The sequence below is a fragment of the Balaenoptera acutorostrata genome, chromosome 18 (assembly GCF_949987535.1).
Source record: "Balaenoptera acutorostrata chromosome 18, mBalAcu1.1, whole genome shotgun sequence".
Classification (NCBI taxonomy): domain Eukaryota; kingdom Metazoa; phylum Chordata; class Mammalia; order Artiodactyla; family Balaenopteridae; genus Balaenoptera; species Balaenoptera acutorostrata.
Window position 1 is genome coordinate 65,214,230 of NC_080081.1, and position 27,718 is coordinate 65,241,947.

General features: G+C 39.9%; 2 protein-coding genes across 2 annotated transcripts in view; one reads left to right on the forward strand and one right to left on the reverse strand.

Moving 5' to 3' along the window:
• The first annotated feature begins 21 nt into the window (after positions 1-21).
• VPS36 (vacuolar protein sorting 36 homolog) overlaps positions 22-27,718 on the forward strand; it is a 67,251-nt gene continuing 39,554 nt past the window's right edge. The window contains exons 1-2 of the mRNA XM_057532694.1: positions 22-140; positions 2,638-2,860. The gene's annotated coding sequence lies outside the window, so the exon portion shown is untranslated. The remainder of the gene's footprint in view (positions 141-2,637; positions 2,861-27,718) is intronic.
• On the reverse strand, positions 8,160-22,360 carry CKAP2 (cytoskeleton associated protein 2). Its single transcript, XM_007198545.2, has 9 exons — positions 22,183-22,360; positions 21,181-21,265; positions 19,087-19,165; positions 18,101-18,969; positions 17,435-17,639; positions 15,365-15,535; positions 13,550-13,619; positions 9,999-10,254; positions 8,160-9,506 (listed from the first exon to the last, which is right to left on the reverse strand). Exons 1-9 carry the CDS (start codon positions 22,250-22,252, stop codon positions 9,251-9,253), a joined length of 2,061 nt encoding a protein of 686 aa, XP_007198607.2. The 5' UTR covers positions 22,253-22,360; the 3' UTR covers positions 8,160-9,250.

Below are 27,718 nucleotides of genomic sequence, written 5' to 3' on the forward strand. Positions count from 1 at the left end.
GCGAAGGAAGCTTTCCGGGTCGAGAGGGAGGCGCTGTTCTAGGGGTAGCCGGGCCTACGAAGGGCGCGTTTTCAAAGTGGTGTTCCACGTCGCTCCAGAACAATGCCAATAATACTGAGGGAAAGTATCCTTCACGAAACGTAAGTTCTGTCTCCAGTTTAAGCGAACAGCCCATGTAGATAAGTTTCATGGGCACAGCGCTCAGCTTACCAATTGTGTGAACTTGGGCAAGTGTGGAGGGAAGACCAATGGTCCCCCAAAGATGGCCACACCTATTCATTATTATAGATAACATATACAAGTTACGAGGGGCTAAGCACTCTTTTAAGTGAGCTTAGCATGTAAAGTGCATAGGATAGGACTAAAGTGTTAGCTATTAACTCATTTAATCTTCAAAACAACCCTAAAGGTAGGTACAATTATTATCCCTGAGGCACAGAAAGGTAAAGTTCTTTGCCTCAGGTCCCACAGCTAATAAGTGGTAGAAGTAGAATTAGAACCCAGGCAGTTTGGCTCCAGAGTCTGACCCTTAACCACTACGCTGCAATAATGTCAGACACACTGCAGTGATAAACAGTCTGAAAAGCTGACCCAATTACAAGGTTTGAAGAGAGCCCATCGGATTTAGCAACAGAAGGTCATGGGTAACCTTGAAGAAAGTATATCAGTGATGTGATGTGGGAGAAACCAGATTGCAGTAGCTGAGGTGAGATGGTCAGAAGAATCAAGGAGTTCAGGATATTTTCAAGATACTTAGCCTTGAAGAGAAGGAGAAAGGGTGATAACCATGGGTGGAGGGAAGCACAAGATTATTTATGAGAGTATTTTATTAATGGGGAAATTGTAGCTATATGCTGAGGGATAGTAAACCAATGGAAGGAAAGAGAGGCTGAAAGTGCTAGGGGGAGGGGGGCCAGGAAGGTCTAGTTGATCCAAATAATGTGTTTTTATTTTATTTTATTTTTGGCTGTGGCTTGCAGGATCTTAGTTTCCCAGACCAGGGATTGAACCTGGGCTCTCTGCAGTGAAAGCGCAGAGTCCTAACCACTGGACCGCCAGGGAATTCTGCAGGAAGGTCTAGCTAAGATGAAAGGATGGCTTTTAGAGCCCAGGAAGAGCATTAGCTTTGGACTAGATGAGGAACAGACAGATTTGCTTCTGAGACCAGAAGAGGAGATAAAGATGTGGATGGATGTAGATAATATTAAAGAAGGAGAAGGAATCTTGAAAGCCTCAATTTTCTCTATGAAATAGAAAATTAAGTCATCTATAGCATATGGAAATCTTGAAGAGGAAGGTTTTTTTTTTAAATCGAGATTTTTATATTATTTATTAGTTCTATACAGTAAAATTCTGAGTAGTGAAGTTTTGATTGTTGTTTTCAGAATACCAGAAGAACCTTATGTGGGCAAAGGTGATCAAGCAGCTCAGAGGTGATTCTAATGAATAATTGTGTAGTCATCTCTAGGAGTAAGAAATTTGGATTAATCCAAAATTGGGATTATGTAGATAACAGAAGTACACTAGGACAAGGGAGTTAAGGGTGCTGATATAAGGATGATTGACGTGACACGCCTCGGTGTCTAGACCGAATATCCCTGTGGAGGAAGTGAAGTCTAGAAGGGCACCATCCATTATGTAGGTACTAGACACGTGTGGCTACTGAGCACATGAAAGCTGGCTGCTGGTGCAAACAGAAATGTGCTGTAAATGTAAAATACACACAGAATTTCGAATAAAATCAGGTGGTGATGGCTGGCCGAAGACCCCTCCCCACTTGCTGGGAACAACGCAAGGATTCTTGCCAGCCCGTTTTACTCAGCATTCTAGTGGAGATTTTTTTTTTTTTTTTAAAGGATTTTCTTATTTATTTATTTATTTATTTATTTATTTTTGGCTGTGTTGGGTCTTCGGTTCGTGCGAGGGCTTTCTCCAGTTGCGGCAAGCGGGGGCCACTCTTCATCGCGGTGCGCGGGCCTTTCTCTATCGCGGCCCCTCCCGTCGCGGGGCACAGGCTCCAGACGCGCAGGCTCAGCAATTGTGGCTCACGGGCCCAGCTGCTCCGTGGCATGTGGGATCTTCCCAGACCAGGGCTCGAACCCGTGTCCCCTGCATTAGCAGGCAGATTCTCAACCACTGCGCCACCAGGGAAGCCCTCTAGTGGAGATTTTAACAGCTCAATAAGACAAGAGAAAGAAATAAAAGGCATAAATATTAGAATGAAAGAAATAATATTGTCATTGTTCACAAATAAGATTATATCTGTGAAAAATAATCTACAAACTTTAGAGTTAATGAATGAATTTGGCAAGATTACTAGATGAAAGATTAATGCTCAAAATTTAATTGCATTCATTTCTCTAATTTGAAAAAAAGTAAAATACCAAAAAAAAGTAAAATATCCCATTAATCATTTTGTATATTGATTACCACTGACTTGATTTTTTTATTTTTTTTTTTATTTTTTTTATTTTTATTTTTTTTTTATTTTTTTATTTTTTTGGCCGCGCTGCTCAGCTTGCAGGGTCTTAGTTCCCCAACCAGGGATCAAACCCGCACCCTTGGCAGTGAAAGGGCGGAATGATACTAGAATATTTTAAGTTACATATGTAACTTGCAATATATTTCTATTTCTAGTGCTGTCCTAGACGGTCTCGATGATGAGCTAGAGATCTGAACGAAGTCAAAGAACCACCATGGAGGAAGCAAGGGAGACAGCTGGTGGGAGAGGAGTTGTGAAGCAAACAGGACCGTAGGTCTCAAGATTTCAGAGGTGGCCGCAGTTCTTTGCAAGCCAACGTCCATGTTGCTGCCTAGGAATCAGTTGCTGAAGTGGGGGCACAGTTCATTGGAATGAGAGGTGAGGTCATCAGATGGCATTAACAGGGAGACAGGAGCCGGTAATCCAGTTCAGGGTTTCTCCCCTCAGCCCTGTTGACAGTTTGGGCTGGATAAATCTTTGTTATGGGGGTGAGGGTGTGGTGCTTGCCTTGTGCTTTGTAGGTTGTTTAGCAGTTATCTCTGGCCTCTGCCCGCCAGATGCCAGCAGTACCCCCTGCCCTCGGTTGTAACAAACTGTCTCCAGATATTGAAAATGTCCCAGGATGGGAGGTGGGAGTGGAGTGGGGAGAACTGGCACAGAATAGCCCCTGATTGAGAACCACCAATCTAGTTGGATGCTCTGAACCTCAAAAGAAGGTAGAAAAGGAATGGTCTTTTTTTTTTTTTCTTCCAGTTTTATTGAGATATAATTGACATACAGCACTGTGTAAGTTTAAGGTGTACAGCATCATGATTTGACTTACATGCCTTATGAAGTGATGACCACAATAAGTTTAGTGAACGTCCACCATCTCATACAGATGCAAAATAGAAGAAAAAAATGTTTTTTTCCTCGTGATGAGCTTTCATATAAACATACAGCACTGTTTATACATTCTGTTTATCATGCTGTACGTTACATCCCTAGTACTTATTTATCTTATAACTGGAAGTTTGTACTTTTTGACCATCTCCATCCAATTCCCCCTCCCGCCCCGCCCCTCTGGTAACCGCAAATCTGATCTTTTTCTATAGGTTGGTTGGTTGGTTGGTTTGTTCGTTGAAGTACAATTGACCTACAACACTATGTTAATTCCTGGTGCACAACATACTAATTTGATATTTCTATACATTTCAAAATGATCACCACCGTAAGTCTAGGAAAGGTAATGGGCTTTAGGTGATAATAACATAGTAGGCATTTGCAGACAGCACCTCTAGCTTTGCAGAGTATGGTGTACAATGAGCAAGTAAGAGCTGATTAGAGTCTAGTTTCCGTCCTCATAAGCCATGTAGATACAACAGGTATTTTCAAAATATTAAACTGATATGATGCCCAATGACCTTTGAATCTCAAAAGTTAATTTTCCTGAGTTCCTAATGAGATAATAGTTTCAAACCCCAGGCCCTATTGATACAGAAAAAAAGATTGTCTTAATTTTATAAATAAGAGACAGTCTCTCATCTTTTTTTAAAAAATAAATTTATTTATTTTATTGTATTTATTTTATTTTTAGCTGCTTTGGGTCTTCGTTGCTGCGCGTGTGGCTTTCTCTAGTTGCGGTGAGCGGGGGCCACTCTTTGCAGTGCGCGGGCTTCTCATTGTGCTGGCTTCTCGTGTTGCGGAGCATGGGCTCTAGGCGCGTGGGCTTCAGTAGTTGTGGCATGCAGGCTCAGTAGTTGTGGCACATGGGCTTAGTTGCTCCGCAGCATGTGGGATCTTCCCAGGCCAGGGCTTGAACCCGTGTCCCCTGCTTTAGCAGGCAGATTCTTAACCACTGTGCCACCAGGGAAGCCCTTCTTAGTATGTTTTTGAGGTTCATCTATGTTGCTATGTTTATCAGTAGTTTGTTCCATTTTCTTAACGTCTGTTTTCTTTTGCTTAATTTCCATTGAGTGGATATAGCATACGATGTTTTCTCCTTCACCAGTTGATGGGCTTTTGTGTTGTTTCCAGTTTGGGGATCATATAAGACTATTACGAACATCTTTGTGTACAATCTTTGTTGGGGCATGTTTTCATTTCTCCTTGATACTTAGGGATGGAATTGCTGGGTCTTACCCTTACATTTTATATTTTTAACAATTAAATGCCTACTAGATGGTGAGAGTAAACATGAATTTCTGTATCCTGCACCCAAACATGACAAGTTTGTTAGCAAGGTAATTAGCTTCAGTTCTATTTTTTTTTTCTCCTTGACACCTCTCCTGTTGAAATCATTGGAATATTTTCATTTTATATAATGTTTTGTAATCTACAATTATGTGGATTTCACTTTTTTTTTTGATTTGGTGTGCTTAATGATTCTTTTAAAGCTTAGATTTACTTTTTATTTCACTGGAATAAAACCCCTAGGGATACTTTCAGACAAGATCATGAGCGGTAGACTGAATCTTTGCATGTTTGAAAATGCCCTCAAACTTGAATCATAGCTTGGGCATAGAATTCTAGCTTCAGAGTACATTTTCTAAGAATTTTGAAGCTCTCAGGTGTGGTAACTGGTCTGGCTCCTGAATGTCTTACACTTATTCCCACGGAGGTGGAACGCGTCCTGCTGCTAAATTCTATGAGCTCTGCCAACCCTTCGGTGTTAAAAGATTCCTTTATAAAAGCGTCTTGCTTAAGAAAGCCCTCCCTGTCCTAAGGAGAAAATGTATTTCACATTTCCTTCTGATATACTTACTTAAATTTAACCATCTATTCTACCGGAATTAGTTTTTGCAAGTGGTATAGAGATTGAAATTTCTTGCTCTCAAAATGGATAGGTAACTGACTCACAGCTTCTTTTCTCTATTTTGAAATGTAAATTTTTCCATTTACTAACCTCCCATGTAGTCTTAATTAATGTGTTGATCCATGTCAATGAAGAGTTCCTATGACTTAAAAATCACTTGCAGAACCATACATAAAGTATGGTATTTATTCCAACAAAGCAAAAACAAAATCCACACATACACGTGTTTATATGTATTTATATCTGTGTATGTGTGGTAAATATACGGAAAAGAATTTGGACGGTTACCATACTAGTATTACATTTATCAAGGGTAGTGGGATTGGAGTAGAGGAATTTTGCTTTATCTGTATTTGAATTTAACATCAAGAATATATTTGGATATACAACTGTTAGGCTATCGAAAACCCCAGGCAGGCCTCCGAGGAGCCATAATCCTGGAGGCCCCGGCCCCCAGGAGACATAATCCCTGCGCCCCAGCCCGGACCCTAGGAACCGCGTCCACAAGTCCAGGGGGCCGGCGTGGCAGGCGCTGGGCTCACTCCGGGAGGGGGCGGGCGCCGCGAGCCCCGTCCCGCAGGGGCGCCTGTGCCTCTGCCCGGTGGCCGGGGAGTCCGGGGGGCGTGGGGGACAGGAGCGGAGCGGACAGAGAGGCCCGGGCGCCGCCGGTCCTTGTTGTTGTTTACGCTGCGGGCGCGCAACGCTGCCTGCCCGCCCGCCCGCTCCAACAGGTCCTCAGCGCGCCTGCCGCCGCGCCCCGGGCGCTAGACTGCGCGGCCGCCGTGGGGAATGGGATGAACAAGGTCCTGCCTGGCCTGTATACCGGCAACTTCAGAGTTTCCAGCACGCTCACAGATGGTGCCAGGCTGCTGCTTGCCAGACCTCGGTTTGAGCAGCAAAGGACTAAGTTCTCCTGAGATCTCGTGCTCAGGAGGAGCTTGTGCACGTGCCCGTGGGCGAGATGACGACCCCACGGCGGACCTTCCAGCTGCATTCACACTCGTTACCACGGTGCCCATGGCTCTAGACAGCCGTCCACCAGTAACCTGTAGTCCTGAAGAATAAATGTCATCATCCAATAGTGTTGGCTGAGCATTTATGCACTTAAATGGGTGGACAGAGCCTGTGCTTATGGGAAAGAGTAATCCCAAGGTGGCGTGTGCATGCGGACGGGGCTGCAAGAAAATAGAAAGGAGCACAGAGCAGAAAGGGCAGAAGCATCTCTGAGTCACTTCTGTTTTCTTCGGGGCCCAACAGTCAGTTTCCTCATTTGTGGTATCAAGGGTGGTTGTATTCAAAAACAAATAATTTTATCCCCAAACCACCTTTTTTGTTATTGTTTATCTTAATCTGTGTTGCAAAAGTATACGGGGTGATGAAAATACTCCAAAGTTATATGGTGGTGATGGTTAAACAATTGTGAATATACTAAAACCCACTGAATTGTACACTTTAAAAGGGTGAATTTTACGGTATGTGAATTAGCTCAGTAACAGTTTTTTAAAAGAGGAAAAAAACGTATATTTAAATAATCTTTAAAATTCAAGTCCTGGTGGAGTCAGAATCTGGAAGAGCCTGGCCTGGAGTGCCTTGCGCTGCTCTGGAGACCCCCCACCCCCACCCCGCCCCGCTGCTCCGAACGCCTCTCCCGCCTTGGCCGCCCCACCTTGTCTGGGCGCCAAAAGCTCCAGCTCGACCTTGTTTCACTGCTTGTCTAAAATGCACATACTGGTGCGGACCGGAAAACCACATTCTGGTGAAAATGCTGCCTGCCTGTGGGACCCTAAATAATTCCAGTTCCTGCCGAATTCAAAACTCACTGAGGCCACAACTCAGATAGTTAGGGGGGGCGGCTGGGACGAGTCCTGTGTGATGGACGTAGAGGGGTTGCTGGAGCAGTTAAGAGAGTCTTAAAATAAAACCAACATTTTAAAATTTAAAAAAAAGAAAAGAAAACCCCAGGCAGGAGCCCCTGCTTTTCTCTGGATAGTTACTTCACTGTTCTCTCTGGTGACCTTTGCTCCCCAACCTTCGCACGGTCACCCAGTGCCTATTTACATTTTCCAGGTCCAACTACATAGGAAAGACTGACTCTCAGTCCTGATTCCAAACACCTGTGGAAAGGATTCTGACAGTCCAGCTTCAGTCAGGTGCCCATTCTGGCCAAACAGGGGGGACAGGCAGATAAAAATGATACAAAATGACCAAAACAGATTATCTCCACTTCACCCTTCAGAAACATGAGATTCAACTAAGTAGCTTGTCCACAGTCATGTAACTTTTAAGAGAAGGTAGGAGCAGAACTTTTGAATGTAGGTCTGTTGGACTTCAAGGCTCATGCACCATCCATCACATTCTTAGAGATATTTAGCTTGGAACAAACCTAGGTCAGACATGTGCTAACTGTTCTTAAGCATCTGGAAAGGAGTTACAACTAGTCTATAAGTGTTAGAACTATGACGATTTAGATAGATTTTCCCTCCGTTGAAGAGGAAAAAAAAAAAACCAACACTGTATGAAACCTGTCCAAACAGAACAGTTTATCTCAAGCTCTCTTTCACTGAGATATTTCAAGCTATGCTATATGGCCTAATGAACCATATGGTATGGATATTACAAAGCTGAGAGTATATGCCAGCTTGAAGTTTATTTCAAAATGGCGTATTTTGCGCCATTCATACAAAGGATGAAAAAAACTAAAGAATTAGTTTTTTAATTTTTAGATAAGTAGATTGATAATTTTTCAAAAGGAAATACACCATTAAGCACACACTTATTTTAAGTGTTGAAAAACCTAAAGTCCAATCCCACTATAATGTATTTCAAAGGCAAGGTTCAAATTTATTCACCGTGGTTAAATTGCATTTTATATTTGCTGAAAGAAATGTCATTGCAATATCGTTATATAGATGTTTTCATTTATTGTATACATATTAGGTACACAGCTTAAAAGGAATAAAAACCCTTCTCTCTAGAACACAAGACAATAAATAGAACAAAGACTGGCACTATTATACAAATGGAATTAATGAACATACATAAGAATAAGTATGTGATTTTCAACCACATTCATATTACGCAGTTTTAAAACTATCTAACCTTTTACAATGACTAAATCCTTACTTGAAACTGTAGAGTTGGTGAAGGATGTATGCCATTTAAGTATTAGTTCAGAGGCTTACAAAACAATTTTACTGGTGGTATTTATGTGTGGGGAGCAGAGACCTACTTACTGTGTATGACTATCATGTTTTAGGAGACATGAAGTTTTTATATGACAAGGAAGAAATCAATTTTAAGTATTAGTTATTTTAGAAATACTACCTAAACTAGGATGACATTTATGAAATATTATATATTCCTTCTCTAACTGCCTTCTATTAGTCTATAAACTATATCAAAAGAAGTGATGGAAGTTAAAATTTTTAACATTTTGGATAGTCAAGTCAGAAAAGGAACTAAAGAAAGGAACTCAGATTTAAAGTTCTGAATGCCCACTAGGTTTGACACATTTTCTTTCTTCCAACAAAGTATCTTCTCTTAGAAATGGAGTATTTAGTTAACTATCCCTCTTGGATACCTCGGCTACAATAAAAAAAGAGGCCAAGAGACCACAGATGCAGACTCACTGGCATTGCTGGAGAGTGACAATGAAAAACCAGGGGCAGAGTCCCAGGGACACAGGAGACCACAGCAGTCTGGGCTACTAGAATTGGGTGACAAAGCAAGCTAACTCTGTCTTCACAAAATTTACCTGTCTTAGAGGAAAAGTCAGTCTATTGAGATCGACAAGGTAGGATTAGCTTTCCGACACACAGAAGGCAACACCTGCTATAGAGTGGCCATTACTAGGAGCGCTGACTGCCGTGAATACTTAGGTACTTGGCGACTCTTGACCTAAGGGACATGCAAAGCCACAACAAACCAACCAACCAAACACCCTCAGAATAATACAACCCACTCCTATCAGAGCTTCACTTCTCTTCTGTCGTGTCAGCCTCCAAGTACAGGCGGCACAGGGCTGCATTGGGGCGGCACACAAAAGCGTCAGTTTCACTTCCCAACTCTGTTAACTGCTCCAATGAAGACACACAAGGATAATGGTCTTTTAACATATCTGGCAATTTTGAAGTCTTCTCTTGAAGACGTCGAGAACGTCTAACTGGTGTGAGAAACTTTAGCTCTTTAAATGCAGAATTTGTTTCATCAAACTGCATCTTCTTTTTCACACTAAAAAAAACCACAAAATTATTCCCAGAGTTAAAAAACACGTTAACATTTTCCCTTTGCACTTTTATGCTGTTTATCATACTATAACTTGTATGTTACAACCATGTGACTGCTTGTCCTACAGAAAGAGGTCCTGCAATAAGTAAGGAACTTACTCATTTCTCTGTTGTTACAACTTGTACACAGTAGGATACTTGAATATCTATAGAATTGGCTAATTGCTCAATTTCAAAACCCACTGTTATTAATAATACACAGAGATAAAAGTAAAATGATGTAAAAGTTTTTCTTTTTTAAAATGGCAATATTTAGGGAAAAGCAAAGCAAATACAGTATTTAAAAGGCAAAATGTTCCAATCACATTTTGTTTGTTTCAAACCTTTCTATTAACAAATAGTTCTAATCGGAAGCTATCTTAAAGATTTTAAAATACCACATGCATTATCCTAAGCATAAAAACAAATCAGAGCACATTATATTTTAAAAGTTTACCTTTGCAAGTATGGAGTAGTAGACACATTATATTTAATTAAGCAACCCGCCCTAGTTTCTGTATTGGGGGTTTTAACATCACTGGTTGGATCTTTTGTTTTGTCATCTTGCTCTTTTTCACAACCTTGAAATACCACATTTCTAGGATGCTTATTTTCTATTTCCGGTTTTTCTGACCCCAGATTAACACTTATATCGTCAATGGTGGCTTCTTGGATTTGTTCCTTGGTTGCACAAGCCTCCTCAATATTTTCTCCTATAGAAACAGATTTATAGATTAAGCTTTTGGTCAAATTTAAAGAACAAAATCAGAAGACAAAGTTATTTACAGTTGGCCAGATTTTCAAAATAAAAGAACCAAACTGCCATCTCCTAACCATTAGTTTTTCTAAGCAAATACTGCTAACAATTATTTAACAAATATTTACTATCTCCTATGTGTCAGGGATTATAGATACAAATATAAGAAGGAAATCATCCCCATCCTTTAAAAAGCACATTCTGTGGAAGAGACATGCCTTAAAATAGTTATAAAATGAGGAAAATGCTTTAATTGAGGTAAAAACAAAAGGTTATGGGAACCCATAAAAAGAAATAACTGACTTTGCTTGAGGGACGGGGAGATGGCAAGGGAAGGCTTCACAAATGACGTTTAGGCAGGGTCTTGAAAAATGAGTACAAGACAAAGGAAGACAATTTTGGTATGAAGCTTAAAAGAAAATGATCCATTAAGACATTAAACATTAAAGGGCCAGTGTGCTTAGAACATAGGGTAAGGAGCAAGGTGGAAATGCGGGAAGGAGGTGATGGGTTCAGACAGGTAGGAAGTTTCGGTTAAAAAAATTCACTGGAGAGACAGATACAATTAGATTTGGTCACTACACAGAACGGTTTAGAATGGCAGGGAATGATTTGTGGGACTTCCCTGGTGGTCCAGCAGTTAAGACTCCCGTGCTTCCACGGCAGGGGCACGGGTTTGATCCCTAGTCAGGGAACTAAGATGCCACATGCTGTGCGGTGCAAACAAAAAAAAAATTTTAAAAAAAGGTAATGATCTGTGATGGTAAGAAGACAAAGCTGTTATCACAGCCTGAGCAAGGTGGTAGAGGTGGGCAGTGAGAAGGAAGGGCCCAAGTTCAGTGTTATTCCTGAGTCAGGACTTAACAAATTAATGCATATGAAGGTCTGAATGAGTGTGGATGTGTGTTAGGGGCATTCCTTCTAAAATTTCTTGCTTCAGAGTCTTTAATGACAAAGGAGGACTTTTTCTTTCTTTTTTTTTTTTTCTTTTTTGGGAGGAAGAGATGGTGGTATGAGGAAGCAGTGAGGGAAGACAAGGAGTTCCAAGTAAAACATGTTAGATGTGAAATACTTGTGAGACATCCTGGTAAATCCATTGAGCTGAAAAGACCTTTAGATTTGATTATTAGGAAATTATTAGGTTTTTTTCCTTTTTTTAAATTGATACAGATTTTTACTAAGTGATGATTTTAGTTACATGATAAAGTGAATGTGGTTTAGTGAGGGTAAGTTGAAGTGAGGAGAGAGGGAATATCGATTCATTAATTCAACAAATATTTTTGCAGTAGTACTGGGGCTGCAGTGGCGAGGAAGATCAGACCCAGTCCTTGACAACAGAGTTCAGAGTTTGAAAGACAAGACAAACAAACAAGCAATCAAGTGCATAAAATACTGCACAGAGAAAACCAGCGAGCACAAAACAGGGCATATCATCTAGTTGGGTTGAGAGGAAAGGTGGACATCAGGGAAGGCTACCTCAAGGAAGTGACAGGTGAACTGTGGTCTAAAGGATAAATAGGAATTAGGTTAAAAGTAGAAGACTGGCTTGAAGAGACCCAGAGGCAAGAGAGATAGTACAGCCCCTTCTAGGAAATAAAAAAAAGTAAAGAAAGAAATCAGGGATGTGGAGGAGAGGGAGTGACAAGAGAGGCTGGGTATCAGGAATCTAAGCAGATAAGTGACGGGGCATTTTGGTTGCAGTCTTGAGAACAGATTGGAGCCAGAGCAGAGAAGCAGGAAACTAAGGAAACCATTGCTGTAGCCCACATAAGAGCTGTCAGTGATCATGACTATAGCAATGAGAGTAAGGATGGAGAGAAGTGGACGGATTTTAAGAGATGCTTAGGAAGTTAAACTGAATTTGATTGGCTAGGAAACAAGGGTGGGAAAGTGGGGAAAGAGAGAAGGAGTGAAATATAACCCCAAGATTTCTGGCTTGGAGAACTCGACAGTGTCGGTCACTGAGGTAGGGAACCAAACTAAGGAAAAGGTTTAGGGAAGAATGATGTAGTCAAGTTTGGATTTGTGGGATTGAGGAATCTGAGAGATACCCAAGTGGTGCTTCTCTCTCTTATTATTTGTCTTATACTTCCCAAAGATGTTTTCTTGCTGTTTACAAATAATTTTAATTTGTAAAATGGATTTTATACCTAGAATTTATAATTATACATTTCGAAAGCCAAGAGTTTACGGATAGCATTTCTTTTTCCATCTAAAGATAAATATTCTACCAGCTGGAAAGATTCTACTAACTAGTATGATTCTATTAAGGAAAAAAAAGGTAGAATAACTGAATCAGGTTTAAATGCTGGTTTTCTCTTTCTAAATATCTCTAGAGCCAGCAAGAATTATGAGGAAGAAGGTTCTATAAAATTCTTATTTCTACTTTGCTGTCTTTAGCACAAAGACACAGGATTGGGTTATACTTTAAAAAAAAATTTTTTTTTAATTGAGGTATAAATGACATACAACATTATATTAGTTTCAAGTGTACAACATGATTTGATATTTGTATGTATCATGAAATGATGACCAGAACATATTGTGAAATGAAAACATCTGTCCCCATACATAGTTACACATTTTTTTTCTTGTGATGAGGACTTTTAAGATCTACTCTCTCAGCAACTTTCAAATATGCAATACAGTGTTATTATCTACAGTCACCATGCTGTACTTTGTATCCCCAGGACTTATTATTTTATAACTGGTAATTTGTATCTTTTGATGCCCTTCACCCATTTCAATGGTTTGGGCTATTCTTAAACCTTTCTGCTCCTTTGGTTTGTGGTATACTAGTCTTTCCTGGTTTTTCCTCCTGGCTCCCTGACCATTCCCTCTTAAGCTCCTTTATTAAATATAGCCAGTAAGATCAGAGCATATACATCTGTATGTTCCACTGGGGCATAATAACAGCAAACATAAATAGAAATATTCTCTGTTGAACCAAAAAGTCTTATAGATCATCTAGTCAAACTGCCTCATTTTTAAGACAGGAAATTAAGGCCTAGAAAGGTGAGGTAACTTTCACAGACACATGATAACAAATTTGGGTTTCAAACCAGACCTCCTAATTAAAAATTATTTATACTACATAAAGCCAGTGAATTTCAGAGGTATGTCAACAGAAGTATGAGGAAAGAAACAACTTAAATATTTTAAAAGTTTAAAAAGATAAAAGAAAAATAATTCAGCAAATAAATTTAATTAAATCACAATTCACTTGAAGAAAACAAAAGAAACTAACTTACCAAATTTAACTTTTTCTTGACTCTTCATTGTCAGAATGTCAACAATTGCATGTCGCACCTCTTCAATAGGCTTAATTTTTTTTAATGAAGAAAGCAGACCCATATAAGTTTTATATTCTCAGACATTAACTAAGGTTGTCCAAGTTGAAAATATTAAAACCAGTGATTAAATTTCATATTTTATAATAAAGCAATGGTTCTTGGACCATTTTTCTCAGAACACTTATTTTGCCACTCAAATTGAAAAAAATGACTGTCTTTTCCAAATAAAAATGAACTTAAGGGATAGAATTTCATCAGTTTAAAAAACTTCCCCATAATTTTTCTTAAGCCTATGGTAAACATGCTTGCCTGATAGGAACAAAATGAATGAACAAATAGCAAATTAAGACTATTAATATCTATCAAAGAGCTGATTATATTGTTTCTCTAAATTTATATTAGTTTATTCCTTTTCCCCTATAGCTAAGTCCATGGTTATATTTTTGTTTCACATGCTATTAAATGCATTTCTGAAGAGTTCAAGGTTCATCAGCCTAATATTTCACTTATTCAAAAATTTAACAGTTTAGTAAAGCATCCATTATATGTCAGATATTATAAGTACTTACTATGTTCCTTTGAACCATGATGCCTGCTAATGTAATATATTCAAAATATTATACAAAAGAGAAGCTCAGGCTCATATTCTTAATTCTAGAACTTAGTCCTGAACTACTCACCCATCTGGCTTTTAATTTTCTTGGCTAATTTTGATCCCTGTTTTCCAATTTCTGCTCTGGTCTCACATCTTTCTCTTTACACTACTGCTTTCTCTGTGAACACCTGGCTCTAGTTTTGCATCCTAGCTATACTGTCACAAGCTGCTGTAAGTAACGTCCCTTCTGGTTCAATGTAGTAGGGACCTAACATTCTCTTCCAGGTGAGATTCGGTGAAATACAATTACCCTTCAGCAAAGTGTTTTACACATAATAGCCATAGAGAGAATATCTGCTGAATATTTGATTTTTGATTCAGGTGAAAGATCAAATAGCATTTGCTGATTTTGCTGATACTAAAGGATATAGACCTTTCTTAAGAAAAGGCTAAAAAAGTTTTTAAAAAAACTCTCTTTGTAAACAATTTCCAAGAATGTGTTTCTGAGAAACTTGGTCAGAAGGAAATACATTTTAGGAATATCTGCCCATAAAGACAACAAAACCAATCAAGTCAAAAAAACCTCAAGATACCATTTTTTTCTATACCCAGGGTTTTTTTGGTAGCAGCACACAAGGAAGAGGTGACAGGTATAATATCAAACCACTGTGGTGGTAATGTCAGAGATATTAGTTTATTGCCATTTTCTGGACCAAACATATGGCATATAAATGTGAGTCCATAAAGATATACTCCTAAAGTGAAAGAGAATTCTCTCACAAAGTCATCAGAACTTGCTAACATTTTAAAAGTTAATTTAATTCCATTTGCTTTCTAGTCAATAAATACATTTTAATATTGAAAATTCAGTTTCCTAGATTTCTCAACTAGAGAATGTGCAAAACGATATGCTGTGCTAAAATATTTCTCACAGCACGTTTCATGAAATACACATTTCAGCTTATACCCATTTTCTAAGGTCTGATTATCCCTAGTACGTGAGCAAGTTTTAGAAGGTTGAGCAACAGCCTTTATAATATGCAATCCTTGTGGCCTTTAAACATTCATCACTGCCACATATATAACCACAATTTTATCAAGTTATGCGGTGATGTGTTCCAAAATAATTCTGAGTTATTTACACTGTAATAATAAAGACCAGTAAGTTTTAATCTCACCTGAGCTCCTGCCAGAATGGCCTTCTCATAGATTGCGATAATATTTTCAATAGGACTCGTAAGTGGTTCAACACGTGCAAGGCATATCCAATATTTAACAAGTTTTTTGGCATCTGGAATATTTTTAACCAGGTCATCCAGTGTAACCAATACTTCTTGTTTTGGACATCCCTAAAATAGCAAGAAATAAAGTGAGTGATGTCATTTAGCCTACAAACTATGAACAATTAAGTAAACTTACAGTAATCAAGGTCAGTGATAAAGAGAGAAAAGGTTGGTAGAAAATTATTCATAAAATATTCACCATTATACTCCTTACTCCAGACTTGTTCTGAATGGCTAGCAAGAAGCATATCAGTCAAAAGTCAGAGACAGAAGAAAAAAGAAATACTAGTTGAGAAAAATATTAGTAAAAAAAGACTAAAACTCTACTTGATCTTGATGTTTATCCTCTCATATATTATGAGATTCTATTTGTTAATACTTTATTTAGAATTTTTGCATCTACCAAATGCTTATGAGAATAGCTTGCAAGTTTTTTCTTCAATTATCTTTGTCAAAAAGTTTTGATAGTAAGATTAAAATGAATCTGTAACGGTTTATGTAATTAAGAGCTATATATAGTTAAGTAGTAGGGCAGAAAAATTCCATAGTATCAATAAAAAAACCCCAGCAGAGCAGAAATAAGAAGAGAATCAGTTTCCCTGACTATAATTTTCACTGGTTGTCAGAACCACAAAAAGTTGAAAGATGCTCATGAAGACTAGAGAAAGGTTTGAAATCACACTCTATATGTTCAATCTTGCTATGGATCTTAGATACTAGTGAGTGACGGGGAGATCAGCTCGAAGCTTTGTGACCACCTAGAGGGGTGGGATAGGGAGGGTGGGAGGGAGGCTCAAGAAGGAGGGGATATGGGGATATGTGTGTGCATATAGCTGATTCACTTTGTTGTAAGGCAGAAACCAACACAACATTGTGAAGCAATTATACTCCAATAAAGGTGTATAAAAAGCAATTCACAACTATAAGTGACAGTTAAACAATATATTAAGATGATTTTTTATACATATTAGAATATACACGTATATATATATTTTTTTAATTAAGGAGAAGTCAGGAAATTAAAAAAAAACACTCTGAAGTTGATTACCATACACGTAGGAATTCTGGTCCAAATCATAAAATTCTACAGTTCAAGGCCATGATGATGTTGGTTTAGATTAATGGGATTTTGTTTGCAACTATTTTAGTTAAATTTAATCTGTGATAATAATTCGTGTTGCGGGCTTCCCTGGTGGCGCAGTGGTTGAGAATCTGCCTGCTAATGCAGGAGACACGGGTTCGAGCCCTGGTCTGGGAAGATCCCACATGCCACGGAGCAGCTGGGCCCGTGAGCCACAGCTGCTGAGCCTGCGCGTCTGGAGCCTGTGCCCCGCAACAGGAGGGGCCGCGATAGTGAAAGGCCCGCGCACCACGATGAAGAGCGGTCCCCGCACCGCGATGAAGAGTGGCCCCCACTTGCCGCAACTAGAGAAAGCCCTCGCACGAACCGAAGACCCAGCACAGCCAAAAATAAATAAATAAATAAAATTTAAAATAAATAAATAAATAAAAGGCTGCTAGTAAAAAAAAAAAAAAAAAATTGTAAAAAAAAATAATTCGTAAAAAAAAAAAAAATAATAATTCGTGTTGCTAGTCTTTGATAAAGTATGGGAATGAGTTGAAAAAAAAAATTGTAAATATATTGAATGAATGTAAAAACAAAAGTATCAGAGTGAATATCCACCCCCAGCCCACTCTATGGTAACACCTTAGAGGAATACAATATTTACAACTCAACTGAAAAAAATCTAAGTATCCATTTGATATATTTATATGAACTCAGTGAGAATGTAGTCCATTAAAGGCTAAAGAGAAACAATCTCATAATTAACAGTAAGTCTCCATAACACTGCTCACACAGTAATTGGTAAAAAAAGATTGACAGTATAATTTAATGAGATAATGTTAATGGAGGTTAATTTGCAAACTATAAACTACTACACAAATATAAGATAAAGACTCTACCTCATTAATCAGGTTTAGGCATTCAGAAAATGTCTTGTTTACTTTTTCAGTAAACAATCGTTGTTCGTCTTCTTCTGCCATGGTAGTCCAGAAGGACCCAACTGGTTTTTCATTTTGTGCTTCAGGCTCAGGCTGGGTAACCACTGAGCTCGGAGGCCTTTTCATTACTCTTCCTTTGCCAGCTTTCCACTCACTCAGACGAGCCCTACAATTAGAAGCAGCATATAAACATTACTGTGATACTGATAACAGAATTCTGTCAAATAGAGTGGAAGTTAAAAAAATATTTCAGGTCTTTAAGTAATTCTACATTAGTGGCACATACATAGTTCACCAGCTTGAAGAAAAAGAAATACAGAACCTATCAATGTTAATGATATGCTCACAAAGACCCCAAGAATGCATTTTTAAATGGAGAGGTTATAAAATATTTCTCAATTTTCTTAAGCATTTTAACTTAGATTACATAAAACAACCTAATTAAACACACTCAAACACAATAACTTAGGACATACTGTTCCACAATATAAATTTGCTTAAATTGATCTGCATATGACTGAAGAGAATCCATGTACAAAAAGCTCTAATACATTCAAGGAAATGATAAGCCAAATTCACAAATGGTACCCTACTGAAAATGAAGCTAACAAAATTACATCTACTTACTTTCTCTCCTCCGCAGTTTCTCTGGGCTGAGTCCATCTACTATCAATAGCTGCTTTCACCATGGTATGTCTGCGCTGGTCAATGCTTTTTGACTTTTCTATCAGTTTAGTATTAGAAGACGAAGCAGGCCTGGCTACCATTTCAGATGTCATGCTTCTTGATAGTGTCTTATTTCTTTTTATGTCCTGAGAAGAACTGGTTTTGATAATAGACGAAACTGTATTTAACTGTAATAATTCTTTCTCTCGAGGCCCTTTCCGAACTGTAACACTGGCAGACGTCCTACTGATGCCTTGTTTCATGGTGTCCTGGTTATTACTGTGGTGACTTCTAATAGAAGGTCGCACAAGTTGACTGCTCTGAGATGTAGTGCTCACAAATTTAGTGGCAGTCGTCATATGTGAGGCTCTATCACTTTTCACTGTTACACTGCTGGCGTGTACAGGCTGAGACTTTGTGGCTTTAGAGACAGTAGCTGAAAGTTTCTTCGTTGTTGCAGAACTCTCATCTTTGACTTGTAGAGGTTTTCTAAAGGAATTAATCTTAGACTGAACAATTTGGCCACGATAAGATCCAAGCACAGGTTTCTTGGGCATGTTAGCATCTTGCTTTGGTTTTTCTGTAGTCATTTGTTTCTTTTTACTGTTGTTTTTAAGGTGAAATGCTTGGCTTAATGTCATATGTTGACTTTGGGGGTCATCTTTAATTGGTAACAATGGCAGAGTTTGATTATTATCCTCAAAATTAGGTGTATCAACTGCTGTAGTTGAATTGGTTAATTCATTAGAAGGTTTTAAAGGAATACAGTTTTTTTCCATTGTTATATTATTCTTGATCCCAGTAAGTCTACCGACATTCTCTTTATCAGCCTAAAAGAGTTAAAGACAAATCAGTTAAAGACAAATCTTTCAGAAAGAGTTTAGGAAAAAACCTTCTTTAGGAATGAGGAGAAAGGGAACATTTAGGAGAGCTATTCCGTATCTTACCATTTTTGCCTTAAGTTCCAGAACTTTTTTCTCTTCTTGGATCTGGCCTTCAGATGTCTTCACTCTCTGGTCTCTACCACTTAAAAAAAAAAAACAAAAAAATCCGTACCAAGGAAGTTTCCTTTTCTGGGGGAGGTATGGGAGGATATAACAATTATCTGACTTTGCAGTTTTAAACTGAGGCAAGAACTGAGCTGAGATTTATTTGTCCTAAGCAAAACTCTTCTTTACTATAGGGTGATTTAATAGTGTAAACAAGACAGCTGAGGAATTTAAAGGTATTTTCTTACAAGCCTTAATACCCTCCCCCCATAATCTCATTCTAAACCATTCTCTAGTCATTCAAACAAGTCTTCAAAAATCTTTATTAAGCAACACTTTCCTTGGTTAGTTTTAAGTACTTAGTACCAGACTTAACATTGAAAAAAAATTTTTAAATAGCTCTCCCAAAAGAAATTCAAAAATTTCCACACACACTCACAACTTAATTTATTAATCAATGTGGATTTTAGTTTCTAAATAGCATTGCATTTAGAATATATATATACAAAGCAAAAACTTCTTCAAGAATTAAACTTAAACTCCTTTTTTACAGATATAGGCTAGTACAGGCTACAGTATAGGTTAGTACAGGCTGTGAGAATCTCTTAGCAATTGATTTTGTATTCCATGAACGAAGGAAAAAAAAGGGTCAGTTGGATATGCCTTGGATTCTAAGGCAGATTTCAAGTTCAGAGACGTAAAAATGTGAACAAAATGTACATTTTAGAGTCAACAAAATTTGATTTCTGTATAGTTGAGTTTAGAATGTTCTTTTCTTCCCATTGTGTATAAGAGTACTCTATCTAAACCCCACAACCCAGTTGGATTCCTTATTTAAATAAGTAGTTGAGAGTCACTGTCTTATGTGAATTAATGTTCTCTTTGCTTTCTCTCTAGTAATCTCATTCCACCCCAAGGTTTTAAATAAATACCATCTACACACTGACAACTCCCAAGTTTATATCTGTAGTCCCATTCTCACCCCTGAACTTCAGACACATCGCTATTTGGCATCTCCACTTAGATGTCTTATTGCTGCCTCAAACTTAACTTGGTCAGAACAGAAGTCCGGATTCTCCCACCCCTCCCTCAGGCTTCCCATCTCAATATATGGTATCGCTATCTACTCAGTTATTCAAATCAAAAGTCTAGGATCATCTTTTGTCTTAAACAAAAAATCGGGATTTGTGAAAGAAAATGTTTATTCTAAAGAAAAGCAACTAATTAATGTAAAGTAAAAAAATTTAAAGAAATTTTTATTTGGAAACAATGCCAAACTTATATAAAGTTGCAAAATTATAAATAATTCACTCTTTATCCAGATTTGCCTATTGTTAACATTTTATCCCATTTGCATTATCATTTGCACTCTTTCTGAACATGTCTATGTGTGGAGTATACACAACTTTTTATCTGAACCTTTCAAGTTAAGTTACATACATGATGCCTCTTTACCCTTAAATACTTAAATGTTTATTTCCTAAAAATAGGAATTTTCTCTTATATAACCACAGAACAGTTATCAAATTCATAAATTTACCTTGATTAACTATTTTAATCTATTGTTCATAGTTGAAAACTGACCTAATAATGTCCTTTATAGCATTTCCCCTTCCACTATTAAATACAGTACAAGGGTCAGGTATTGAATTTAGTTGTCATATCTCTTTAGCCTCCTTTACCCTGGAACATTCAGGATCATCTTCAACTCTATTTTTTTCTTTTACATCCCATATCTAATCCATCACCAAGTCCTGCCAGGTCTATCTCCTAAATATAGCAGAATCTGAGTATTTTCCACCCTGGAGAAGGGTATGAAGCATTCATCAAGACAAAATATATCAATAAGTAGAGTACCTAATATAAAGAAATACAAATTAAAATACTGGATTAAATAAAATGTTATTAAAATTCATTTCATCTTTAAAAAACAAAACTTTAAAAATGGGGCTACTAGAAAATTTTAAATTACATGTGTGGCTCACATTACATCTTTACTGGATAGCTGTGATATAATTTGACAGATGTGAAGTGAAAAAAATTTGACCTCACCTGGATAATATCTGATTTTCCTGTTTGTATGCAAAAAAAGTTTTTCTTTTTAACAGATGCTCCTTGAGTTTTTGTCTTCTTTGCTCTAAATAACAAAAGAGCTACAGGTCAACATCAGCTGCAATAACGACATCAAATAAAATATTGACTAAATGAAGATTTAACTTCGAAAAATGTTCTACTTGAGATTACATCTTATGTATAACAGAGAATTTCCCGGTTCAGTACTGCCTTTGAGAAATAATCACATTTTGAAATGACTGTTACTATAACTGGTCCCCATAACCACTCTGTACAAGAATCACATTCTCTACTGTCTGAAAGTGAAAAGTCTGGAGAACATCATTTTCAACATACAGCTCCTGAAAGCCAAGTTTTAAGAAGCTAAATGGTAGAGATGAGACACCAGACTCCAAGTTCTAATTTACCAGAATTGGGTGAGAATTTCTTTCCTGTTTTCCCACGTGTAGGACAAGAAATATCTATTATTTCTGAAGACGCGGCTAACCCTAGATTTCTATAAGGTCGAAGGCGACATGTGTTAAATCTGAAGCATCAGTTGAGCACTCCCGTCCGTCCAGAAATTAACTCCCGACTTAGGAGGCGGGAGCGCCCTGCGCAGGCGCAGTCAGCTCCCAGCACTAACGCGGCCCCGCCCCCGCGGGCCCGGGTCCCCAAGGCGGGTCCCTGCCGGAACCCCGCACACCCCACCCCACCCCCTAGCTAAACGGATCCTCTCACCGAAGCCCGTCGCCGCCGCCAGTGGGTCGCGACCGCACGCGACGCGTTCAACCCGCACACTAACACCACGGAGCGGGCACCACTCCGATTGTCCATTTCACAAACGCCGAGAATGCGGCCACGAGAGGCCGAGCGCCCTGTCCAGACTTCTCGCACAACTGGACTGGGCGGTAACTGGTCTGCGAACCCAAGGCCCTGATGGCCCTGCCCGAGCCATCCCCCCGCGGCCGCCCCGGGCGCTCCCGGCCCCGCGGCCCTCACCTCTGAACGCGGACTGGGCCCTCTGACTCGGGGGCAGCTGCAGGTCCTGGGGCACGGCTGGGGTGCTCATCGCAGCTCCGGACAGGGGGGACGCGTCTCCAACTCGACCTCCACGGTCTCCCTCAAGCCGGCGCGGCCGCACACTGCCCCACTGCGCCCTGGGCTCGGCCTTAGATTGCGCGACCGCCGCCTCCGCCCATTGGTGCCCGGCTTGAATTGAATGGGCCAATGGCGAAGAGGGGCGGGGCCTGCTCTGTGTCTGCAGGGGCGGGGCTTGCGGCTGCCTAGTTCAGTTAGGACGTCTCGGGACTGAATCCCTAGGTTTTCAAACCTAAACAGCGCTCTTGTCCTGGACTTGGCAACTTGGGAGGAGTCGGACAGCTAAGTCCCTGCCCTGTAGCAGATAGCTCTCGTCTTGTAGACGCTCACAGTGCATTGAGGAAGGCAGAGGAGAAAAGTGCTGTTTGGCGTGTTCAGTGAGGAGGAGGATTATAAGCACCCACTACTGTACCTAATTTCCTTTTCACAAATAGTACTTCATTGCGGCATCACAGCTCTGAAGTGGGAAGTTATCATCTCCTGTTTCACAGATAAGGTGACAGGCTCAGAAGTTATTTGTCCACGTTTGCACAGATTGCAAAGAGGAACTGAAATTAAGGTCTACTTTCCTCTGTGCTACCCAATTACCAGATGAGAAAAAGAGAGGAAGAGAAAGGGCTAAAACGGGGATAGACCTTTCTTTTATAATCCTGTGAAGGTAAAATCAGCATTTGTTGTATTCATTTTGTGTGTTTGTACGTTTAAGTGTGCTGCCATAATTTTTCAGTCCTCATCTAGAAATATTACCTTCATAAAACCCTCACAAACACCCAATGGATAAGACAGAATGAAATAACTCAGAGCTAGATGGTTTTGTGGGTGGTGCAGGGGGAGAGAGGGAGAGTTCTGGGCTGTGCCTTTCTGGTTTTAAGCACAGGGGTCATACCATTTCTCGGCCTTGCTTGATCACTGAAGCTAGGTTTAGCTGGACTGTTTCAGCCAGGTTTTAAACGTGGAGACAGAGATGACAAGATGCAACTTCTATCTTCCCTGCCCATGTGTGAGGGCCTCCACAGATGGCTCTCAACTGTGGTCAGTGTTTCCCATCATTCCCTGCTTTTTCTGTCAGCATTTTACGCTAGCATCTTGCTAAATTAGTTTGGGAAGTTAATTTGAGATATTCTGTAGTTTTCTTTTCTTGATGAAATGTCCCATTTTTAGTGTAACTTTGCCTACACTTAAGGCTAACTCTGGGAGGACCAACAGCCAAACAGCACCCATCACCATCCCTAAGACATCATTGCTGTTTAGATACTACTGTGAATATTGTTGATTATTTACTAAAGTTTCATCAGACAGGTTGGGTTACCAGGGATTCCCATTAAGCAACGGAGAACAGTTTAACAAAATAGAACAGGTAAAAAGTGACTCAAGGGACTTCCCTGGTGGTGCAGTGGTTAAGAATCCTCCTGCCAATGCTGGGGACACGGGTTCAATCCCTGGTCCGGGAAGATCCCACATGCCGTGGAGCAACTAAGCCCATGCGCCACAACTACTGAGCCCTCGTGCCACAGCTACTGAAGCCCATGCACCTAGAGACCATGGTCTGCAACAAGAGAAGCCACCACAATGAGAAGCCCGCACACAGCAACTGAAGAATAGCCCCTGCTCGCTGCAACTAGAGAAAGCCCGTGAGCAGAAACAAAGACCCAATGCAGCCCAAAATAAATAAATAAATAAATAAATTACAGAATAGATAAATCCATAGAGATATAACACAGTTTGTGGGCTGCCAGGGACTGGGGTTAGAGGGGAATGGGGAGAGACCACTTAACAGGTAAGGGGCTTTACTTTGGAATGATGGAAATGTTTTGGAACTAAGTGGAGGTGATGGTTGTACAACACTGTGAATGTATTAATGCCACTGACTGAACTGTTCACTTAATTTTATGGTATGTGAATTTCAGTATCTTTAAAAGTGGGCGTGGTTAAAGAAAGCGACTAAAATGAAACTGTGGAAGATCTCAATAGGCTGAGATGGTGAGGTTTTCCAACTTGGTAATTGTGCTCTAATCTCCAGACTCACCCATTCCAAGACGGGTATCGTTTAAAGACACTTTTAAAATATCATTGTCCCACAATTGTTGGAGAGAAGGGAGATCGTTTTCTAAAAGATCCAAAGAGAAGACTTCCTTCCATAACAGGTCTCTGCCAACCACAGCCGACCACGAAACTGCGGCCACCTGGGGTATCGACGATCAGCTTCAGTTGTTTGTCCTGTGGTCATGTGAAACAGGGAGAGCGCCTGTGAGAGGAGAGGGTGGGATCGTCCAAGGAATAGAAGGAAGACAAGGACAGGGTGATGACACAAAGTCCAGGGAGGAGGGAGCCTCAAGAAAGAGGGACTGGTCCAGGGTTGACCACTGAAGAGGTTTAGTAGGATTGGGACTGGAAGAATCTGCTGGGTTCGGAAGCTGGGAAGTACCGGCAAAACATTCTGTGCAAAAGTACAAAATATTGTGGAAAGAAATAAATCCTAAATAAACGGAGAGTTATAATGTGCTTATGGATCAGAAGATCCTATATTGTAAGATGTACATTCTCTCCAAGTTGATCTGTTCATTCCCATCTCAGTCAAAATCCTAGAAGACATTTCTATAGAAATTGACAATTGGATTCTAAAATTCAGATGGAAATGCCTAGGATCTGGTGAGGCAAACAATTTTGAAACAAAAAAGTTGGAGGACTTACACTACCTGATTTCAAGATATATTATAAAGCCCCAGTAATCAAGACAGTGTAGTGCTGGTGTAAGGAAAGACCAAAAAAAAAAAAAAAATCACTGGAATACAATAGAGATTCCAGAAATATATTCAATCCTCTGTGGCCAATTGATTTTCTACAAAGTTTCTAAGACAACCTGATGGATGAGAGGAATGATCTTTCCAACAAATTGTGCTGGGGCGTCTGGATATCCACATACAAAATACTAACCGTGACCCTTACCTCAGCCCTTGAACAAAAAAAACCCCACAAAACAAGCTAAAGTAAACCTCAAAATAGAACTAGACCTAAATGAAAGAACCCAAACTATAAAACTTGTAGAAGAAAACATAGGAGAAAATCTTAGTGATTTCTTAAACAGGAGACAACATGAACTAAAAAAGAAACAATACACTGGATTTCATTAAAGAACTTTTTGCTCTTCAAAAGACTCTTTAGAAAACTACAAAATAAGCTACAGAGTTAAAGAAAATATTTGCAAAACATTTGCTTAAAGGACTTTTATCTAGAATACGTAAGAACTCTGACAAAATTATTAAAATGTGCAAGAAAATTGCACTTCACAAAGAAGATATAGGAACTGAAGACAAGCCCATGGAAAGATGCCTAACATTACTGGTCATCAGGAAGATGCAGGGACTTTCCTGCCGGTCCAGTGGTTAAGACTCAACCCTTCCGGGGCTTCCCTGGTGGCGCAGTGGTTGAGAATTTGCCTGCCAATGCAGGGGACACGGGTTCGAGCCCTGCTCTGGGAAGATCCCACATGCCGCGGAGCAACTAAGCCCGTGAGCCACAACTACTGAGCCTGCGCATCTGGAGGCTGTGCTCTGCAACAAGAGAGGCCGCGATAGTGAGAGGCCCGCGCACCGCGATGAAGAGTGGCCCCCGCTTGCCACAACTAGAGAAAGCCCTCGCACAGAAACGAAGACCCAACACAGCCAAAAATAAATAAATAAGTTTAAAAAAAAAAAAAAGACGCAACCCTTCCAACGCAGGGGCGCTAAGATCCCACGTGCCAGGCTGCACGGCCAAAAAATTAAAAAAAAAAAAGGAATGCAATTAAAATCACAGTGAGGGAGTTCCCTGGTGGCCTAGTGGTTAGGATTCCGGGCTTTCACTGCTGTGGTCTGGGTTCAATCTCTGCTCGTAATGAAATAGCACTCACTATGCACCCACTAAAATGATGAATTACCAAGGTTTGGCGAGGAACCGGAACTCTCTTACACTGCTGGTACTAATACAAAAAGTGTATAGCTACTGAAGAAAACAGTTGGGCAGTTTCCCATAAAGTTTAACACGCATTTACCATATGATCCAGCAATTACTGTCCTTGGTTATTTGCCCAAGAGAAAGGAAAACAAATGTACACGAATGTTTATAGCAGTTTCATTCATAATAGACCTAAGCAGAAAATAACTCAAATCTCCATCAATGGATGAATGGTTAAACCAATTGTGACATAGCCATATAATCGACCGCTACTTGGCAATCAAAAGGAACAAAATACTGATAAACACAACAACATGGATAAAATGGAAGAACTCAATTTTTCCCCTCCTAAGCGGGGAAAAACACAGTCCTTCTCTACTGCGTTTCTTTCCAGTGTGTATCCTTTACTTCTACACGAAACATTTCACTCCTGACATTTCTGGTCACCAAATATTTGGAGGTTCCCCCGCGCCAATAAGCACTTCCCTGTGACACCAGCTGGGTGTCCTATAATTTAACTCAATTCTTAACACTACAGAGTTAGTGTCAGCTCCTACAGGTTAAAGGCCAAGTCCCACAAGACTGCCCCCACCCCCTACACTTCAGATGCCAGTCACAAGCCCAGGTTATCACCTGTGCTTCTGATGAACCGACTAGAGATTGGAGGTTCCAGTGACCCCCTCCTTGGGTTCAATTAATTTGCTAGGGTGGCTCACAGAACTTAGAGAAACACTAACTTACATTTACCAGTTTATTAAAAGATGTGATAAAGGATACAGATGAACAGCCATAGGGTGATGAAGATGAAGTGAAGAAGTGGTCCATAGGGTGAAGTATGCGAGGGTCCCGAGCACGGGAGCTTCTGTCGCCGTGGAGTTGAGGTGTGTCACCCTCCTTATGTGGATGTGCTCCCCAGCCTGGAAGCTCTCCAAACCTCCTCTCATTGGGATTTTGTGGAGGCTTCTTCATGGAGACGTGAGCAATTATTAACGCTTTTTCTAGCCCCTCTCCCTTCTCTAGAGAACTGTGGGTGTTATGGACCCAGGCCCTTGGACTCTTTAATCAATAGAAATTAACGAGGCCAGATGAGACATTCAGGTGAGCTTTTATTGGGACTGTGCTGCAGCATGAGGGAGAGAAAACAACAAACAGATACACTTGTTCGCTCCCCGAAGGGGCGCGTGCTGGTTCCTTAAATGGAGTGAGGGTAGGGGTGGATTGGTGTGTTGGGCATGAGGCATAGCTTAGGTGGTCCACCCACCCCCTTAGTTGTGCTGTGTGCAAAGATCATGCCCGGTACCCTGCTTTTGCTCTCAGCACCTCGGAAATGGTGGTTGGTTTGTGGCCTTTTTGTATCTTATTGTTCATAATTGCCCCAACTGGGGCCTGCGTGCCGTTATTTTAGTTTCTTTGTATTCTGTTGCTGTAAGAGACATTTGTCCAGGTGCAAGTGCAAGCACTCTGGTAAAGGGTACCAGGTCCCAGCCTATCTTAGGGGTGGCGA

Coding starts and splice junctions, on each gene's coding strand:
- CKAP2 (XM_007198545.2), bottom strand. CDS start 22,252: ATGAGCACCCCAGCCGTGCCCCAGGACCTGCAGCTGCCCCCGAGTCAG. Junction 18,970..19,086: donor TGGAACTTAAGGCAAAAATG/GTAAGATACGGA, acceptor TAACTCTTTTAG/GCTGATAAAGAGAATGTCGG. Junction 15,536..17,434: donor GCCTAAACCTGATTAATGAG/GTAGAGTCTTTA, acceptor TTGCTATTTTAG/GGATGTCCAAAACAAGAAGT.